The 15,171-nt window shown below is 38.4% G+C and overlaps 1 protein-coding gene across 4 annotated transcripts in view; it reads left to right on the forward strand.

The window, feature by feature from the left end:
- Positions 1 to 4,014, forward strand: part of TRMT1L (tRNA methyltransferase 1 like) — a 39,043-nt gene extending 35,029 nt beyond the window's left edge. For 3 of the 4 annotated variants that reach the window (XM_016919126.4, XM_063788887.1, XM_063788869.1), the window contains 2 exons: positions 1,605 to 1,731; positions 1,838 to 4,014. In XM_016919126.4, the coding sequence (XP_016774615.3) occupies positions 1,605 to 1,731; positions 1,838 to 2,090 (380 nt within the window). In that variant the 3' untranslated portion in view covers positions 2,091 to 4,014. 4 annotated transcript variants of the gene reach the window in all.
- Positions 4,015 to 15,171: the final 11,157 nt, after the last annotated feature.

Below are 15,171 nucleotides of genomic sequence, written 5' to 3' on the forward strand. Positions count from 1 at the left end.
ATGCTCTTTGCAGCAACATGGATGGCACTCTAGGCCGTTATCCTAATAAAACTAATGCAAGAACAGAAAACCAAAGCCCCATGTTCTAACTTACAAGTGGGAGCTAAACTTTGGGTACTCACAGACATCAGATGGGAATAATAGACACTGGGGACTACTAGATGGGGGAGGGATGGGATGTGGCCTGGGCTGAAGAACCACCTGTTGGGTACTATGCCCACTGCATGGGTGCTGGGGTTGTTGGGACCCCAAACCCCAGCATTACACAATATACCCACGCAACAAACCTATACATATACCCTTTAATCGATAAAGAAAGTTGAAATTATTTTTTAAAAAAGAAGAAATTACCAGGCAAAAAAAAAAAAATCTATATACTGCTGATGATACTCACTATTAACGTATTACATCAGATTTTTTGCCTCAGATGCTCCTAGAACTTGTACTAAATCTGGATATCTATCCTTTGACTAGGTGCCTCATTAGATTTCATGCAATTTCAAATTTTAGATTTCAAATTATAATTCTGATTTGATGGATGGATCCCAGGTTGTCCTTTTTGCTTTATGTTTTTATGTAAAGAGGCAACAGTTCAGCAATAATTTATATTTATTTTGAATGTAATTTATTTTTATGTATCAACTTTGCCTTTTCAATACTTTTTTTTTTTTTTTAAGAGACAAGGTCTCACTGTGTTGCTCAGGCTAGACTCAAACTCCTGGGCTCAAGCCATCCTGCCACCTCAGCCTCCCAAGTAGCTGGGACTTGGGTCCCAGTAGCACAGGTGTACGCTACTGCTCCTGGCAGCTTCTGAATATTTTGCTTAAGCAGATGTTAATTACTTTCCCTGAAGAGATAAGATTTGACCATAACGTTCATATATAAATAATCAAGGGTTGAACACCAGGCAAAATCTCATTATAGTATTGGATATCTCAGTCGTTTTCATGTTGTGATTTTTGGAAGGATACAGTTCTAGAATCTTAGCTGGCCTCCTTTCACTCAAAATGAAAAAACTAAGTGCTGTGATGAGAAATAGGCAATGAGATCATAACATTGACCTTATGTCAGTTTCTGTGTCCAAACTCTCAAGACTTTGTGTTGTTTTTCTTTGTTTTGTGATTACTAAAGACCCACTATGTATCCAATACTGATCACTCAGTAGAAATACAGGTATAAAAATGAAAGACATTGTCCTTAGGAACTTAGAATATAACTTGGGGAGAAAGGACTTACACACATTAAGGAACTATAAGAAAAGAAAAAAAAATGACAACTTAATCAAACTCTGAGTAGTGTAGTGTAGTATTAACAACAATGAAATCTATGAAGTGACTAGCCCCAGATTCACAGATGTCTTCCTACAGGAGACGAAATAGAGTGTGGCTTGAAGTTGAAGAAGGTAGAAAGGAAGTTCTGATTCAGCAGTTTAATATGAAAAGTACATAAGTGAAGGACAGTGAAAATAGAATAAATTATAAGAATTAAGATTGGATAGTCAGGTTGAAATAATGTGTCAGGATTTATACTTGAGATAAATATATAGTTATAAAAGTATTTGGCTTGTAATTTTTAAGAGCATGCTAACTTTGTGTATGTTGCAGGAAAGAGAAAAAGTAATGAAATGATCACAAATTTAGGCAAGAAGCAAAAGACTGATGTCAGTACTGAACATCCTCCCTTTTATTACAACATTCACAGACACAGCATTAAAGGAATGAATATGCCAAAGTAAGACACCCAGTGAATGACAAAGTATATATATTTTATATTTTAATAATATTGTGATTTAAATAAAAATACAAGAACCTGATTATTTTTTCTTTCCTTGTTGCAGGTTAAAAAAGTTTTTGTGCTATTTATCTCAAGCAGGCTTTCGAGTAAGCCGAACTCATTTTGACCCAATGGGTGTACGCACAGATGCACCTCTGATGCAGTTTAAATCTATCCTTTTAAAGTACAGCACCCCCACCTACACTGGAGGACAGTCAGAAAGCCATGTCCAGTCAGCATCTGAAGATACAGTAACTGAAAGAGTTGAAATGTCAGTGAATGACAAAGCAGAAGCAAGTGGCTGCAGAAGATGGTAAATGTAGAGAAGAATTGGTTCTCAGGTGTCTGTATAGATGGCCTAATAGTTCTCTATACCAACTGTAGTTCTTTTTCTGTTCTTTCAATTCAGTAGAGTAAAAATAAAAAACAGTGTCATTTTCATTCAGAAACTGAGCAGTTTCTAACTTAGCTGGTTTGGGAGCTTTGCTTTCCAAGTTTTTTTTTGTTTTAAGGCAAACTTAAAATTTTAATGGAAACATTTCATATGAAGCCAAGTCTCACTGAGATCACCCTACTGCTTAATAATTCAGAAAATTTTCACATGCAAAGTGTTTGGAATTTTATGTATGTTATGAAAGCCATCTTTTACAATTCTTAATCACATCTCTGCCTAAACTGATTCATGATGTTTATGTTTTCCTGTTTGTAGTGTACAAAATGAAGCTGAAGGCTCACATGTTAAAATGACCCTGAATAGAATAGGAAGAACAATGTTCTTACAGGTCATAATGTATTTCACAATTAAAAAACTAAAATATGTACCCATTTTTAAGAAATCATACTTCTCTCCACATTGATCTTTTCATTTCTTACTAGCTTTTAAGAAATTAAATACTTGCCTGAGATAGAAATACTTTATTTTTGTAACTTTAAGGTCTAAATGACTAAACTTCAAAGTAAGATTTTGTCAGAATAAATTGAGACCATTATTCTAATATAATACTTGTTCATGAGCACTGAAATCCTGAAGAGGAGAGATTTGGTTATAAATTAAAAAGGTTGGGTGATCTTAAGTGCCTCAGTTAATGCACGTACAGTATTCATTTGGTTGGTTGTACTACCTCTCAGAAGTAAAATTTGTCACCTTATGGAATGAGAGTTTTTGGGTTTGGGGGTTGTTTTTTTGTTGTTGCTTGGTTTGGTATTTTTGGTTTTGTGTGTATTTGTATAAATTTTCTGTATAATTAGCCCAGGCTGATGTAACTATAAAAATTAGTTGAAAAAAAAAATTGTTTCCTTAATGGAATTCTCACTTCATTTGAATATAAGATTTTGGATGAAAGGATTTGGTATAAAGTTTGGGTTTTTGTCTCAAGGATTTGATCCATATTTATCCCTAAATATTTCTTAAGGGATGTAACTTTTTACAACCATTAAGTGGGGGGAAGGGGGTGGAGGGGGTGGTAATAATTATAACTGAAAGGTTTAAATATACTACCTAAGAAAAAAGTACTTCTGTGACATATACAAAAAAATCTAGTGGATAGGCATTAGATGAATAGAGAATATTAATTATGCAGAAATGAAGGAAAATCTCTTCATGCTAGTACAGCGTATTCCCAAGAGAGTTTATTTTCCTTTCTCCAATTAATGTGGTCATAAATTTCGGTAAAATCAAGAAATAGGTGAAGTGCAAGCTAGTTTCTATAATGACCATTAAAAAAATTCTGCTGTGTAATTCTTGCCAGTTAAAATTATAACTTACAAATGAGCAGAATAAATGAGGTTTTTTTTAATTAAAAATAAAAATTACTATAAATCCAGGAGGCAAACTATTATAGCACTCAGATTATCTGATTTAATACATATTATTGAATATCAGTCTCAAATTTTGCTAAATGCTTATCAGCATGATATATGTTGATCAATGATGAGTTGGGCTTAATGCAAAGATCCTAACTTAATAAAGAAACCTGTAAATTACTGTTACCTAAAATATATGTGTATATTAATTTCACATATAAAGGTAGATTTTTCAAAGAAAAATTTGGTAGGCGGTAGTTTAGAACTCTGTGATCAGGTACTACATCAACCAAAAGAGGAAATACTTTAAAAATTCCTTTTAGCAACCTGAGCAATCTTATTCTCGTAACAATAGTAGTAATTTGGGACACTGCAAATGTTTATCATGTTGTAAAGTAACATCAGTTGTATCCTTTCATTAAAACTTGATAAACAAAAGAACGAGTTAAGGAAACCAGTGTGTTGACTCTGCTAGTTGCTAATGTTAATACTCTAGCCATACACTCAGGAAATGGGAGAAGTAACCAAGGGATGGGTTTAGGGGTCACTGTGGTGGACTTGGGTCAAAACTCCACTTATACTGACTTCCACAAGACTCCACTCTGAATAAATGTTTGATGTTCTGGTTGCCCAAAATTAGAACTAATTCAGCATGTTTGGTGAGCCCGAAAGGTCTAGGAATTTCTTTCTGCACTGTGTAACTGCTCTGGGAAATGGCCACAGATTACTTTGGAGAATGCTAAGAGATACATAATACATACTCATGATATTATGTCAAAGTCCTTTCTCCAAGGCCTCCAGAAATTGAATTAAATCAGACCTGAGAATCAGTTAAGGGCTCATGATTACTATAGTGGCTCAAGTCAGACTAACAGTTTTTAGTAACATAGACCAAATAGGACTATCCATTTTCCTTCTTTAGATCACATGATCTTTCAGCCAAAGCCAGACCTCATGTTGAGACTATACTGATTATCCTGTGGTTCCTGCTGTCTATTACAGTAACCATGCCCACCTTTCTAGTCTAGCAATTAAATGCACTACTTTGTCTCTGACACAAAACAGTCTTGAAAATGCCTATTGAATCAAGGGGTCCATTTCAACTGAAGCATCTCCCACTGGCATCTCTGGCCTACAGACAGACTATATGGCTTTTCAAGAGTGCTGGTGCTCTGCTCACCAGTGTTTTTCTCAATGCCTTGGTAAAGAGAGTTGACTAGACTCTTATGAGGGATACAGTTAGAGGATCACTCATATTAAATCCTCCCCAACATGGCCCCTCTTCTTTGATTTCTTTTCTCTACATCATACCAAGGAGTTTCTGGCATATCATCTCTAATTTAGATGAGCCACTGCTGAGTCAAAATGTGTTTCCACCAAGTAAAAAGGACTACTTCAAGCTGTTCAGTCTCATAGACTGAGCCAAAATCTCTACTATAGGTTTACCCATAATGATCATTTGACCCAATTTATGTCCTTTCTTCCAAGGTCCTACATACTCAGAATCTATTTCCACAGATATTCTCCACCTATCAATATTAAGATCCAAAAAAAGACTCTTTCAGATCACACTTTGTATTTGTCTCCCTGGGACATGCTGGGATCTGACTCAAACTGTGTCCTGGAAACAATGAGGGATTGTAGGGATAGGCATATGGGCTTCTTTGTGCAAGGTAACTAACTCCTTTAAGTGAGGTTATTAAGGGACTGGTCAGCCAAGGTAACAAGCATATCTAAGGGGTTCCTTCACCTTCAAGTGAGGATTTGGGATCGTAGTCTTCCCAAAACTCTTACTCTCAGAATACCACTCTTTCCTGACCAGCTTCTCTACTCTTGTAAGACCCAACAAGATAGGGATTCCACCAGCTCGCAGAATCCTAGGAAAAACATTCCCTAGGAAGTGGAATATTAATTGTAATAGCTTATATTTATATGAGACTTAGTACTACACAGTGCTATCTTTACATAGATTATATAATCCATAGCAGTTGTTACGATCATCCCCACTTCATAGAAAAAGAAACTCAAGCTAAACAAGATTAACTTACTCATCCAGTGCCACTCTAAAACTGGCTAGTAAAAGAGCCAGGATCCAATCCCAAGCCAACTTCAGAGGTCATACTTTAGCCACTTGGTAATCTTCCTTTATTGAAGAACATAAAGATGTATGTAAAATAGAAGATTACTTTAAAGTAATACTTATTTGGCCAAAGGCAATCCGGTAGAAACTTATAGAACAGAATTAATTACAAAAGAATAGTTAACCGCTGCCCTATTATACATTTTCCATTTCTAAAACCTTTTAACCACTATACTTTATAATCTATCCCTATGTAGAAAACACTGTCTTTTAGCTTCATTCTCATTTTCTATGGCCAATATTGTCCCAGAGCTTAGTTTTAGATTAATAGAAAAATCACTGCAAACTCAACCTTTTGAAGATAAAAGGTAAAAACCCATTGAACTCCAGATCTCTCTCAATAATCAGTTACAACTTGAAAATCTCAATACATTTGGTGAGAATCTACTCTCTGAAGTTAGTCCAAATCCGTAAAGATTTTGTTAAATACAGTAAGTCTTCACTTACCATTGCTGATAGGCTCTTGGAGACCGTGACTTTAAACAAAATGACTTATAATGAAACCAACTTAACCATAGGATAATTGATATAAACAAGAGTTAAGTTCCTACACCATATTTCTGGTCACAAAAACATCACCAAACTTCTAAGTAGTGGTATTCTAAGTAGAGAAGTAATATTAGAAGTAGACACTTCTAATATTAAACATTGAAATACATGTGAGCCATGCATACATCTAAGAAAGATCAATAAAAACAATATAATTATTTACCCAAGTTTTGGTAAACCTGAGTGATAGCGATTGTAATGGTGGGGGGTTTAAATTGAGGAATAAGTGTTTGCAAAGCAAAAATTATAAGGAGCACCTCCTACCACTGCACAGTTCAAACACAATAACAAATATGGTGGGCTTGCTGAGCACTGTTGTACTGCATCTTTTTTTTTTTTTTTTGTCAATACAGACACCTTTATGATTATCATTTACTTTACAAATTTTTATTTTACAAGAATTTGTGTTCATTTACTCATTTTCCAACCTGCTTATTCCAGTTCAGGGTAGCAGATGGCCAGAGCCTGTCCCAGCAGCTCAGGGCACAAGGCAGGAACCAGCCCTAGACAGGATGCCCATCCCTTGGCAGGGTGCACTCACACTTATTCACACTGGCACCATGTAGACACATCAGTGAACCCAATATGGGCATCTTTGGGATGTGGGAGGAAGTTGGAGCACCAGGAGAAAACCCACGTAGATGTGGGGAGAACAGGCAGACTCCACACAGACAGCGGCGCCACCAGGGACGTGATTATTTTTTGGTCATCAACATTATAACAAAACATTTTTTCAAGGACCTGCTGTACTTTCAAAGATAAAGCATTCATGTTTTACAGATAGAAAGAACCATAGACAACATCAACCCCTCCATCAGAGAAAACACTGCTAATGGGGTTAAGGAACTAAGATATTTGGCCAAGGTTACACCATATTTAGGTACAAAAATGAGATGAGTGCAAGTGTTTTATTTTCATCTAGTTTTGGTTTGGTTTTGCCAAAGCAATACATATACATTATTTAGCAAGTCAAATTAATTCTTAGGAGTGAAAGAGGTAAGCTAAGAATCTACTTATTATTTTAAAATAATATACCAAGCTGGGTGCGATGGCTCACACCTGTAATCCTAACACTTTGGGAGGCTGAGGCGGGTGGATTGCCTGACCTCAGGAGTTCGAGACCAGCCTGGGCAACACGGTGAAACCCCATCTCTACTAAAATACAAAAAATTAGCTGGACATGGCAGCATGCACCTGAAATCCCAGCTACAAGGGAGGCTAAGGCAGGAGAATTGCTAGAACCCGGGAGACAGAGGTTGCAGTGAGCCAGGATTGGGCCACTGCACTCCAGCCTGGGCGACAGAACGAGACTCCGTATCTAAAATAATAATAATAATAATAATAATAATAATAATAATATACCAATAGTACCAATAGTATTCCTGTATTCCATTTTAGGCATTATCTATTAAATTCTAACTACAGAAGGCTGGGCACGGTGGCTCATGCCTGTAATCCCAGCACTTTGGGAGGCCAAGGCAGGTGGATTACCTGAGGTCAGGAGCTCGAGACCAGCCTGACCAACATGGTGAAACCCCGTCTCTACTAAAAATAGAAAAATTAGCCGGGCGTGATGGCACATGCCTGTAATCCCAGCTACTCAGGAGGCTGAGGCAGGAGAATCTCTTGAACCTGGGAGGCAGAGGTTGCAGTGAGCCGAGATTGTGCAATTGCACTCCAGCCTGGGTAATGAGCGAAACTCTGTCTCCAAAAAATAAAAATAAAAAATCCAACTACAGAAGATACAGATGATTTAATTTTCTTAAACAATTTTTGAGATATCTATTCTATGATTTCTGATCTTTTTGACAGAAAAGAGAGAGGGAATGTGTGTGTGTGTGTGTGTGTGTGTGTGCTTTCTGGAGATTTTAACATCTTTTTATCCTATATTATGCTTGATGTGCATCTTTAAAAAAAAATTATTTGTGCTAGGCATTCTCTGGGTTCTTTAGAAGTTCAAGTCCTGGCGGGGTGTGGTGGGTCACACCTGTAATCCCAGCACTTTGGGAGGCCGAGGCAGGCGGATCACGAGGTCAGGAGATCGAGACCATCCTGGCTAACAGTGAAACCCCGTCTGTACTAAAAATAGAAAAAATTAGCCAGGTGTGGTGGCACGTGCCTGTAGTCCCAGCTACTTGGGATGCTGAGGCAGGAGAATCGCTTGAACCCAGGAGGCGGAGGTTGCAGTGAGCCAAGATTGTGCCACTGCACTCCAGCCTGGGTGACAGAGCAAGAGTCCCTCTCAAAAAAAAAAAAAAGAAAAAGAAAAATTCAAGTCCTTCACTTCGGAGTCATTTTCTTACATTGTTTAATAATTTTCTTTCCTTCATTCCATCTTTCTCTTCCTGAAACTTTCAGATTTCAGACCTTCTGGGTAGATTAATTGTTTTTTTTTTTTACTCTATTTCCATCTTTTTATTACTTTTTTTTTTTTTTCATACAAAGTCTTGCTCTGTCTCCCAGGCTGGAGTGCAGTGGTGCAATCACGGCTCACCGCAGCCTCGATTTTCCGGGCTCAGGTGATCCTCCCACCTCAGCCTCCTGAGTAGCTGGGACCACAGGCATGAGTCACCACACTTGGCTAATTTTTAAATTTTTTGTAGAGATGAGGTGTCCCTATGTTGCCTAGGCTGGTCTTGAACTCCTGGGCTCAAGCAATCTTCCTGACTCTACGGCCTCCCAAAATGCTAGGATTATAGGGGTGAGCCACCACACCTGGCCTTTATTACTTAAGAGATACATTTCACATTACATTCTAGTACTTCTGTTAGGGTTATTTTGTATTTTTAAATTGATATAATTGTACATATTTTGGGGGTACATGGGATATTTTGATACATGTATATACAATGTGTAATCACCTCCCAGAGGCCCCTAACTCCAAATATTGTCACATTGGAGCTTAGATTTTTAACATACAAATTTGCGGGAACACAAACATTTAGTCCATGGCATTGCATTATCTCCTCTTTCATCTTTTCATCTTTCATTGTTTTTTAAAAAGTTTTTTTAATTAAACCCTTAGACAACATCTCCCAATCCCACTCTATGCCCAAACCCCTAGCCCCAGGCAACCACTATTCTTCTGATTCTATGAGTTTGACTGTTTTATATTTCACATGTAAGTGAGAACATGCAGTATTTGTTTATGTCTGGCCTATTTCACTTAGCATAATATTCTTCAGTTTCATCCATGTTGTCACAAATGACAGAATTCCCCTTTCAAAAGGCTGAAGAGTGTTCTGTTGTATATATACACCACATTTTCTTAATCCAGTCATCCATCAGGGGACACTTATGTTGATTCCATATCTTGGTTATTGTGAATAATGCTGCAACAAACATGGGAGTGGCTGCAATAAACATGGGAGTGCGGATATCTCTTTGACAGAATGATTTCATTTCCTTTGGATAAATACCAAGAGTGAGGTTGCTGGATCATATAGTTTTGTTAGAGATAGGGTCTCGCTCTGTCATCCAGGCTGGGATGAAGGGGCACAATCATGATTCACTGTTACCTCGAACTTCTGGCCTCAAGCACCCCTCCTGCCTCCCAAAGTTCCGAGATTACAGGCATGAGCCACCAAACTCAGCTTTATTGTTATTTTGTAGGGAACCTCCATATTGTTTTCCATAAGGGTTATACTAATTTACATTCCCACCAACAGTGTACAAGGGTTCCCGCTTCTCCATACCCTTGCCAATATGTATCTCCTGTCTTTTTGCACAATAGCCATTCTAACAAATGTGAGGTGATAATATCTCATTGTAATTTGCAGTTCCCTGATGATTAGTAATACTCAGCATTTTTTCGTATACCTATTGTCCACTTGTATGTATTCTTTTGAGAAATGTCTATCCAAGTCCTTTGCCCATTTTTTAATCAGATTGTTTTCTTGCTGTTGAGTTTTTTGAATTCCTTATATGTTTTGGATATTAACTCCTTATTAGATGTGTGGTTTGCAGATATTTTCTCCCATTCTTTAGGTTGTCTTTTCACTCTGTGGATTGTTTCCTTTGCTGTATCAGAAGCATTTTAGTTTGATGCAATCACATTTGTCTATTTTCACTTTTGTTGCCTGTGCTTTTGAGGTCATATAAAAAAAAATCATTGCCCAGAGCAATGTCAAGAAACTTTTCCCTGTGTTTTATTTTTACTAGTTTTACAGTTTCAGGTAGTTCAGTTCAGTTTTATAGTTTCAGGTCTTAAGTCTTGAATCCACTTTGAGTTTTGTTTTTGTTCTTTAAGAGACAGGGGCTCACTTTGTCACCCAGCCTGGTGTGTAGTGGTGCAATCATAATTCGCTGCAGCACGGAACTCCTGGCCTCAAGGGATCCTCCCAGCTCAGCCCCCTGAGTAGCTAAAACTATAGGTGTGCACCACCATATATGGCTAAATTTTTTATTTTTTGTAGAGACAGGGTCTCACTATGTTGCCCAGGCTGGTCTTGAATTCCTGCCTAGATTGCCTTGAAGACAGAAAAAATTGGAAGAAATATGGATGTTAAATGTGACTCTTGAGAGGGCTAAAAAGGAAGTGAGGTACATGTCATAGAAAGCTTTTTATCTTGGAGAATAAATATATTCTCATGAACAGAATGTTGGTAGAAATATGAACATTAATAAGTGCTTCTGGTGAGGTCTTTGATGAAGAACATAATATTGGAAACTGGAGAAAAGGCAATCCTTGATATAAAGTGGCATAAAACTTGGCTAAATTAGTGGGGCATGATGGTGTGCACCTGTAGTCCCAGCTACTCAGAAGACTAAGGCAGGAGGATCACTTGAGCCCAGGAGTTTGAGGCTCTAACATGCCATGATCATGCGTGTGAATAGCTACTGCACAATAGTTATAGTTAAGAGGGACCATAGTGAGACCCTCTTAAAAAAACAAAACAACAACAACAAAAAAACAAGGTGGGGTGCGGTGGCTTACGTCTGTAATCCCAGCACTTTGGGAGGCCAAGGCGGGCAGATTGCCTGAGCTCAGGAGTTCAAGACCAGCCTGGGCAACACGGTGAAACCCCGTCTCTACTAAAATACAAAAAATTAGCCAGGCGTGGCGATGTGCACCTGTAGTCCCAGCTACTTGGGAGGCAGAGGCAGGAGAATTGCTTGAACCCAGGAGGCGGAGGTTGCAGTGAGCTGAGATCACACCACTGCACTCTAGCCTGGGTGACAGAGCGAGACTCCGTCTCAAAACAAAACAAAACCAGAAAAACCCACTAAGTTATGTTTTACTGTTGGGTAAAAACGAACTTATAAGCTATGAACTTGGATATTTAACTGAGATTTTCAAGTAACAAGTGTTGAAGGCGCAGCCTGATTTCTCCTTGCTGCTTAGAGTAAAATGTGAGAGGAAAGAGATAAATTGAAGAGGTTATTAAGCAAAAAGCAACCAGCACTTGATGATTTTCAAGAGTCTCATCCTATCCTGATTGCAGAGGATGCTAAGTAACAAATCTACTGTTGGAAAGGCATGCTGTGGAAAGAGGGCCAAGGGACTGACTGGACAACCTGTTGCTGAAGAGATTAGGTGTGTGACTCATGGATGTAATCAACTGTCTTAGCAAAAGCCAGGAATAGAGATGGGGTTATCCAGGAAGGATCTGTCAAGAGATAGATAGGTCTATCTATCAAGACAAGATCTCTCTTGTCTAATGGCATGGACCTCCATGGGATGAGACATGGGAGATAGACAAGGATTTTGAGAATGTTATAGCAGCAGAAACATTGCTGGCTTAGAATGAAAGAGACTGAGACTATACAAAATGAAAAAAGGTTGTTAGATTCTCAAAATTCTACAGGCAGGAACAGGCTGATAGGGCTACTCAACTGCAAACATGTGCTACCTTTTGAGAGAAAAAAAGAATGACTCCAAAAGCAGAGGCACAGGTGCAGAAGCAGAGGGCAGAGAGGTGGCCCCTCTGGAGAGCCAAAGGAGCCTCCATGGACCCAGAGTGTGGAACACTGATTCTGGAGAGCAGAGGATTAAGCTGCAGAGGGTAATTCTCAAGCTTTCAAACCTAATGGGATTTTCTCTGCTGGGTTTTGAACTTGTTTAGGATCTGTGATACCTTTATTCATTCCTCCTTCTCCCTTTTGGAATGGGATTGGCTATCCAGTGCTTGTCCCACCATTGTATTTAGGGAGCAGATAGTTGGTTTTCTAGTCCACAGGTCTACAGCTAGAAAGGAATTATGCTCTAGGATGGATCATACCCAGAGTATCACCCATACCTGATTTAGATAAGATTTGGGACTTTTTGAGTTAAAAATATTTACAAGAGGTATTAGATGTACAGGTTGATGCTGGAATAGGTTGATTCAGGGGGATGTTGGATTGAAGTAAGGTATTTTGCATGTGGGACAGACCTGAATGTTGAGGGATCTGAGAGTGTACTATAATGAATTGAATAGTGGCCCTCAAAAGACATGTCTACCCAGACTTCAGAATGTGACCTTATTTGGAATAAGGGTCTTTGCAAATGTAATTAAGGATCTTGAGATGAAATCATCCTGGATTAAGGTGGGTCTTAAATCCTAAATGACAGGTGTCCTTAGACAGAAAAGAAGACATAGACACAGAGGGGAAGGCCATGTGAAGATAGAGGCAAAGTCTGGGCGTGGTGGCTCATGCCTGTAATCCCAGCACTTTGGGAGGCTGAGGCTGGTGGATCGCCTGAGGTCAGGAGTTTGAGACCAGCCTGGCCAACATGGTGAAACCCCATCTCTACTAAAAGTACAAAAAATTAGTTGGGCATGGTGGTACATGCCTGTAGTCTCAACTACTTGGGAGGCTGAGGCAGGAGAATCGCTTGAACCTGGGAGGCAGAGGCCGCAGTGAGCTGAGATTATGCCACTGCACTCCAGCCTGAGTGATAGAACAACACTCCATCTAAAAAAAAAAAACAAAAAAAATAGATGGAGGCAAAGACTGGAGTGATGCATCCAAAAGTTAAGGAATGCCAAAAATTGCCAGCAGCCACAAGAAGCTAGGACACTATAATGGAATGGATTCTCTCTCACAGCTTCCAGAAGAAATCAACCCTACTGACACCTCGATTTCAGATTTCTGGCCTTCAGAACTGTGAGAATAACTTTAAGCCACCAAGTTTGGAATAATTTATGAAAACCTTAGAAAATTAAGATAGGATGTAAACATTCATCCATTAAGTATGAAATTAGCTGGTTTTTTCTTAAATGTCCCTTTTTAAAATATGTTTCCTTTTATTCCTATACTGTTGAGTTTTTTTTTAATCATAAAAGGCTGAAGTTTTTTTTCAAATGCTTTTTCTGGATCTGTAATGGATGATTATGTCAGTTTTGTACTTTATTGGTAGATTACATCAGTTGACTTGTTTGTTGAACCAACCTTGCATTCCTGGGCTAAAAGCTACTTTCTTTTTTTTTTACTTGTATATTTACAAAGAAGTCTTTTTTTAAAAAAAAATTTATAAGTGATATTTTAAAATTTCAGTGTCCATGTGTTAATCACTAATATATAGAAATACTATTTTTTCTATGTTTATCTAGTATCTTTCAACCTTGCTGAATTTACTTATTAGTTCTAAAAGTGTTTCTACAAATTTCTGAAGATTTTATATGTAGACAATCATGCCATCTGCAAATAGGGATAGTTTCAGCTTTTCCTTTTTGATCTGTATGCATTTTCTTTTTTTCTTTCTTCTCTTGTTTAGAATTTCCATGTTGAATAAGTAATGAGAGCATACTTGTTCACAATCACAGGGAGAACTGAAGTGTTTCACAATTAAATGTTAGCTATAGAATTTTTTTTGTAGATGCTGCTTGTCAAGTTGAAGTTGCCCTCTATTCCTAATGTTCTGAAAGTTGTTTTTTTGTTTGTTTTTATTGAGACAGGGTCTCACTATGTCACCCAGGCTGAAGTGCAGTGGTGCAGTCAGGGTTCACTGCAGCCTCAACCTCCTAGTCTTGGGTGATCCTCCCACCTCAGCCTCTCAAGCAGCTGGGACTGACTAGAGGTGCGTGCCACCACACCCAGCTGATTTTTGTAGAGACAGGGTTTCCCCATGTTGCCCAGGCTGGTCAAACTCCTGGGCTTGAGCAATCCACCCGCCTGGGCCTCCCAAAGTGCTGGGATTACAGGTATGAGCCACCATGCCAGGCCTCTGAGAGTTTTATAAACCGTGACTGGGTGTTGAATTTCATCAGCTGCTTTTTCTGCATCAATTGATTTGTGATTTTGTTTTTTAGCCTCTTAATATGGTAGATTAATTGAATTTTGAATACTGAAACTGCCTTGCATCTGGAATAAACTCCAAGTCATAATATATAATTCTTTGTATATATTATTGAATTCTACTCACCAATTTTTTTTTGGATTTTTAGTCTATATTCATCAAAAATGCAGATCTGTGATTTTCTTAACTGTCTGGTTTTGGTTTAGGGCAATAATAACTTCATGAAATAAATTGGTTAGTGTTCCCTCCTCCCCTATATTTAGAAAGAGATTGTGTAGAATTGGCATTAATTCCTCTTTAAACGTTTGGCAGAATTCTCCAGTGAAATCATTGGAGCTTGAAGGTTTCTTTGAGGAGTTACTAATTTGTGAATTCAATTTCCTTAATACTAGAGGGCTATGTAAATTACCTTTTTAGTATCAGGTGTGTTGTGTTAGCTTATGTTTTTGCTTTTTTTTTGAGATGGAGTCTCGCTCTGTCACCCAGGCTGGAGTGCAGTGGCGAGATCTCAGCTCACTGCAAGCTCCACCTCCCGGGTTCATGCCATTCTCCTGCCTCAGCCTCCCGAGTAGCTGGGACTACAGGCACCCGCCAACACGCCTGGCTAATGTTTTTGTATTTTTATTGGAGACAGAGTTTCACCATGTTAGCCAGGATGGTCTCAATCTCCTGACCTCGTGATCCA

This window comes from Pan troglodytes, chromosome 1 (genome assembly GCF_028858775.2).
Source record: "Pan troglodytes isolate AG18354 chromosome 1, NHGRI_mPanTro3-v2.0_pri, whole genome shotgun sequence".
Taxonomy (NCBI): domain Eukaryota; kingdom Metazoa; phylum Chordata; class Mammalia; order Primates; family Hominidae; genus Pan; species Pan troglodytes.